Here is a 6370-nt window from a genome sequence, read left to right on the forward strand (position 1 = left end):
TTTATAACACATTTGTCGTATAGGACGCACCAACTTTTCCCCCCCAGTTTTGGGGAAGAAAAAGTGCGTCTTATACGGCAAAAATACGGTATATGGTTTATTGGTGTGGAGTATGTAATGTACAACACAGCTTACAAAGTTGTATGTTACATGGTCAATTTTGATGTCATTTGTAAGCTGTGCTGAACATTACATACACCAGACTAATGTCCTGTAAACACTGTATTGTGAATTTCATGGTCTTTTCCACTCACTGTGTGTATGGTACATTGGTCCGGAATATGTAATGTTCAGGATAGCTTACAAAATACAGAAAGGGCCATGTACCTATACTGTGTGTACAGTGCATTGGTCTGAAATATGTAATGTACAGCACAGCTTTCAATGTTGTAAATGACATGGTCCGTTATACTGTACTTTGTAGGATGTGCTGTACATTACATACTTCAATCCAATGCACTGTACTTATGATGTTAGTTACAAGGACCTTTCCATTGTACTTTGCAGGCTGTGGTGAACAATACATAATCGGGCCTAATGTCCTGTACACAACATGTGGCCAGTTTCATGGTCCTTGCCACTGTGTTATCTGGAGTATGTAACGTACGGCACAATGTTGTAATTTACACGGGCCCTTCTGCTGTGCCGAACATAACATTATCTGGCCCAATTCACTGTACACGGTATGTTGGGAGTTACATGGACCTTCCAGCTGTACTCTATAGGCTGCGTTGTACGTTACATACTCTTGAACAAAGTGTTTTTATTTTACTCAACACTTGCTGCTAGCAGAATGTTGACTCTCTGAGTGTGCAGATTTGTAATAAGGACTCATTTTATCCTGAGGTTTATGTGGGTCCCTGAGGTTGTTGGCATCGCTTGGAGTCTAACCGCAACCCTTTAAGCCACGCCCAATCCATTTAATCATAACTACGCCCACTTTTATTTTGCGCTGTGGATTATTCCATTCAGTCCAATGGGGGGGTGTGAACAGAGCAGCACAATGGCAGCCACTAGACGTTGCAGAATAAGACGCCACACGCGTGGTACCAGAAATCCGACAGATGACGTTCTTTTATTCAAATTATAAATATTAAAAAACAATAAAACGTACAGACTCGGCAGTAACTTCATGCACACATCGCCCCTTATAATACTGATACGGTACTGCAACAACAGGAGACAAACTTTTATACATCCCCCCCCGCCATTATCCAAGAGATATCATGGCAGCATACGACTAGACACACATGACGTACTGCACGGAGAGTGACTCGCCTACACACAATGTGGTCACATATGCGCTTTGCCACGTTCACCATGCACCGATCACGCACATCACATGGGCTGGCAGTTGAAAAAACACTGGTGTGCTCGCTGGAAGGGGCGGAGTTTGTTCTCACCCCTCAAAGTTCATACAAACTTGCTTAAAAACGGGTTTTGGGGAGAAAAATGGGGGCCCCGGATGGGAGCGCTGCCTACTACGTATTGACTCAGAACCCAACTGCCCCGCTTGTCCCAGGGGTGCAGGACGGGGATGACCATCAAGAACCAACTGCCGTCACCCATTGGCCGAAACAGGAACAGAGTTTTAGAAAAATGGCCACAGAACCCAGAACTCCTTCCAATGACCGGGGGCAGGTGAGCAGGACAGGGAACTTGGGGGCCCATAAGTGGTAGCATAAGTCCTTCAGGTTGTGGATTCACACAGTTTTTGAGTGAATGTACCCTCACAATTGCTGGAACTCCTATGAAAAAATCTGGCAGTGAAGGCTGAGCTCCGATCTTTGATAAATATATACAGCAGTGTTCACATTTTAGGGGAGGTCCCAAGATATCCCCCAGGGGCGTCTTGTTTTTGGGCCTCGTAGAAGGTCGAGGATCCTCCCTGATATTTTGGGGATATGAAAGTCTTCTAGGAAAGCTTATGATGCGTTTCACAAACCTGAAAAAGCCCCCGAGAGACTCCCGACAGGCAGAGGGGCCGCCGTCTAGCGACAGAGTTCATCGTTCTCGGGCCCAAAGTCAATGGTGGTCCCAAGACCAGACTGGTCGCTGGAAGCTTTAGACGTCCGAAGAAGCCTCGGCTGCTGTCCCGCCGTTAGGCATCAGGTTGACGCTATTGTTGTCCAGGTCCATTTTCCCGTCAGTTCCGCCCGGCACGCAACAGGGTTTGGCAAAGTTCCTGGCCTGCTGGCAGAAGCCATTCAGTGGGGTGTTTTCCTGCTGTTTGGAGGCCGACAGCTTCTCCGTCTCCGGGGTGCTGCAGCCCTGGACCTTCCGGTTGGCTTTGATCCGATCCAGGCTGCTATAGAGGATGAGGAAAACACAACCACTTAGCGTCAGCGCCAACAGCACTGTCACCGCCACAAAGGGTTTGTAGTAGTCGGGTTCATCAGTGCTGAAGGATATATCACCCTCCATGCCGTCATGCGCTCCGTTGGGGTCTTTCACCCAATACTGGGCCACCTTATACTTGAAGCCGTTCTCGTCGGCCCAGCACTCGTACAAACCCAACGTGTCAGTCCTCACGATGACGATCAGGCTGTCATTCGAGGTGACGATTTGCTTGCCGGCGATGTGGCCTTGGCTCTTCCAGCTGTAGTTGGCCAGGGACGACATCTGGGGGCACTCCAGCTTTAGGATGGTGTTGTAGGGGGCCGTGTAGTTTTGAGCTACCGAAACAAAAACAGTTAAATATTAACAACGAGTACATAACAGTGTTGAGTCATGGCGACGGTGGTCATGGTGGTCTGACAGCCATGGGAGCCCTGAAATGGGAAGACGCAGGCGCGTTAACAATGGCATTTGCCTGGAATATGAACTCACCTCGCAGTGGTGGGTTGTCAGGGTCCTGGCCCGACCCTTTCCCTCTGCCTTTTAGTGGGGGGCTTAAACACGTGGTATTCGGGTTCCCCATCTCGACATCTTGCAGCCACTCTCTATAGGAACAGAAAATAACGCATGATGTGGATTTTATTTCAATCCATGCTCTGTAGGATGGCGATTTGTCAATGCTTTACTTACGCAGCATTGGGATTGGCTGGGAGGCTCTGACATTGATTGGCAGCGTTGTTCCAGGCGCAGTACGGGTCACGGGATAAGATGCACTCGAAACAGCTTCTATATACGCTGCAGTTGGCTACAGGGACCTGCAGGATGCCGGCCGTTGTGCCCACGTATAAGATCTTCTGTAAGAAAGGGGTAAAAGTCAGTCAATCCCAACCGTTCGGTTTTGCACAGTGAATGTGGTGGGGGGGGGGGTATTAAAGAACTGCCCGAATCTAAAAAGCAGTGCAGAATGAAGGTGGTAGTTTAGGATTTGGGGGTGCATGGGGTTACTTTAAAAAAAAAAATTCACTTATCTTTATTGTCCTCACCCTTCCCTTGCTACATACATTTCCTTCCACTTACTGCAGACTCCAACACTTTCTATGGGATGGTGCCCCTATGGGAAGCCAATATACCCCCATTGTGTGGAGGACCAACAGTGCAGGATGTAATCAGGTTACCCACAGCCCCCTCTTTCCCAGATTTGGCACATGCCATAAGCCAAAATCTTTGGGCTCTCACCTTGTTTGGCACCACTAGAAGAGTCTCAATGGGTTCCTGCTCCTTCAGCAGGTGCAGCTCTTCAATAATATGCGACTCCTTGCCATCCTTCACTAGAACGACCTTGTGCAACGCCCCCCTGTCTGCCAAACCAAACAAAGATAAAAGTTTAAATTAAGTGTAAAAAATAGTAATAAAATATTAACGTTCAAGTAAAATAACCCAAAAGTAATATAAATCATGGAACGCTGCAACTACTTGTTTAACCAGTGGAGGGCAGCATACTAAAGATAACTGCAATTATTAAATTTACCAGTGGAGGGCAGCAGAAAACCACTTATGTTACAGTAGCAGACACTAGTATCAGTCTTGTAAGCCACAAACAGAACAAAGAATCATTAAAATGACTCTCATTGGATGATTATATTGCAGGTAAATTATGAGGGGAGCTCCTTCTCAACCAGCAATGCAGATCCCTATTTAATGTACAGCGCTGCGTAATATGTTGGCGCTATATAAATCCTGTTTAATAATAATAATAATAATAATAATTGGTACTGCCCAACTTATGAAAGCAGCTTATGCATCAAATCCCATTTTCTGCCTCTAGTATTGCATAGGAGACCTATCTGTACCATTTCTTTTTTATCTTGACATTTTAGTGGCCAATTTTGATGGTCAACTTTGATTGGGACCCGAGAGGTGCATTATTTTATGGACCACAGCATATCTACATGTGACCAGCAGAGGGCAGCCTTGTGAAACGCAGTAGGGATTATTGTAATACCTTGTGACCACCAGAGTGTGGCAATACAAAGACATGATCAAATGTGAACAGCAGATGGCGTCATTGAGAAAGAAGGCCTCTTACCTGTGCCCAGGTACATCACTGTATAATTGCTTCCTGATAGCGCTGGCACAGAATCTATGGCGATGCGGGTGTAGCTGACCTTCTGTTGGATGAGCAGGGGACTCTTGCCGACTGGGAAAACCTTTTCGTCCATCAGGAAGTGGTCTTTCATGAAATTGAGGTCGGTGTCAGAGAACTTTCCTGACGAGCACTAAAACAGGAGAGAGAAAGTTTGCATATATTTTTTAAAGCCATTCACCAATTTTGTATGAGTTACCTCGGTGCAGAGATTTTAATTCTGGTTTCTGGGCGTGGCTTCTTTTCTGGCAGACATTTCTTTACCTACTGCCATCTTGTGGCTGCCTAGGGTACTATAGTTCACAAATAGCCATGAAGCAGCTGAAGAAGGTTGTCCAATTCTATACTTACACTGCCCGGTCGTGGATTGGACACGTGCCCCGTGTATCTGGTCCACTTCGAGCTCTCTTTGTTCTGCTCCTTGTAGTTGCCATTGAAAACCGCCTCAATGTCCGCCAAACTGAATGAGCAGATGGCAGAACTGCTGGAGCTACCGGACTGCCTATGAGGGTAAACAGAAGAGAGTCACATGACTTAATTATCTTCTTTATAAGAAAGGAAACAACAACACTGGCCGAACAGTTACAACAGGAGAATCACAGGACTGTCCTGACTCCCTAAGCAATTATGGGGAAAACTCAGGAAAAACATCCCAATCCTGACAGCCCCCTTCCCCCTGCCCCCTTCCCCTGCCTGGGGCGGGCCGCCATGAATCTGCCTCTGACCGGTAATGGCATCTGGATTGGCGGCGCCTGCTGGTATCAGGTCCTACAAATCATTATTGAACATTATAACAGAGAGCCAATCCTTCCCACTCCGATATAATGGATTTGTTCTCATTGGATTCGTGTACAGCACATTGATTGCAGCTAACACAAAACCAGAGACTGCAATCAGTAATGCATTGAGAGCGAGTGGAGAACATGGACGGCCATTGCTATGCAATGATAGGCCAGGGATGTAACAGATTTTCTACTCTACAAATCTGCATATAATATACAGGAAATGACATCATGGGCCCCACCCTACAAATCTGCATAAATTATACAGGAAATGACATCATGGGCCCCAGCCTACAAATCTGCATATATTATACAGGAAGTGACATCATGGGCCCCGCCCTACAAACCTGTATTACAGTATACAGAACGTGACATCACCACTCTTCAGATATAAGAACCATGGCACTCACCACTGTGAGCTGAAGACTCCAAAGAATATGTTGTGTTGCGGGTCGGGGGAGTTCTGTAGCGCTACGTGGTGCAGGACATTGAAGGGGAAGTTGTCCTCGTGGGAACAGACGAGTTGGGCTTTTAGGAAGGTCGTCCATTTCTTCTGTAGGACTTTATCTCCTCCAACGTCATTCTGAAGGGGGGAGAAGAGATTATCGGTTACACATTTTCCTACAAACCCATTACTCCGCCTGCCCAGAGCATGAGGCTATGTATGATCCAAGCTGAACTGATGCCATGGCAGAAGGGTACCACTCCTTTTAAGTAACTGGTCATGTGATCATAGGAAGACCCCCCTCCCCCCTTAAAATATAAAAACACTTCCTGGCCACCAAGATAAAAGCTACTGATCACTGTAAAGCATGGCTGGTCAGCCTAGGCACTGACTGGAGCGGTATTTAATGGTGTCACTGTCCCGCCTCCGGCCTGCCCATCGGCCCCTCCGGCCTGCCCATCGGCCCCTATGGCCTTTGCCCGCCTGCTCACCTTGCAGACTCTGGCCACACGGGGAACCATCAGCTTGTCGAAGAATTCAAACTCTTTGCCCGTTTCGTCAAAGAAGAAGTAAACCTTCCCATCGGAGTGAGGCCCGGGGATGTAGAAGGATCCGGCGAAGGAAGTGTCAGCTGCAAGGAGAGCACACGGGGGTCATGAAAAG

The 6370-nt window shown here is 47.1% G+C and overlaps 1 protein-coding gene across 1 annotated transcript in view; it reads right to left on the bottom strand.

The window, feature by feature from the left end:
- Positions 1–1047: 1047 nt before the first annotated feature.
- Positions 1048–6370, bottom strand: part of LOC140341945 (semaphorin-4A-like) — a 5929-nt gene continuing 606 nt past the window's right edge. The window contains exons 2-9 of the mRNA XM_072427906.1: positions 6199–6338; positions 5673–5845; positions 4832–4982; positions 4424–4613; positions 3574–3695; positions 3028–3191; positions 2830–2942; positions 1048–2675 (exon numbers count right to left, since the gene is read on the bottom strand). Of these exons, the coding sequence (XP_072284007.1) occupies positions 2065–2675; positions 2830–2942; positions 3028–3191; positions 3574–3695; positions 4424–4613; positions 4832–4982; positions 5673–5845; positions 6199–6338 (1664 nt within the window). The 3' untranslated portion in view covers positions 1048–2064. The remainder of the gene's footprint in view (positions 2676–2829; positions 2943–3027; positions 3192–3573; positions 3696–4423; positions 4614–4831; positions 4983–5672; positions 5846–6198; positions 6339–6370) is intronic.

This window comes from Pyxicephalus adspersus, chromosome 12 (assembly GCF_032062135.1).
Source record: "Pyxicephalus adspersus chromosome 12, UCB_Pads_2.0, whole genome shotgun sequence".
Classification (NCBI taxonomy): domain Eukaryota; kingdom Metazoa; phylum Chordata; class Amphibia; order Anura; family Pyxicephalidae; genus Pyxicephalus; species Pyxicephalus adspersus.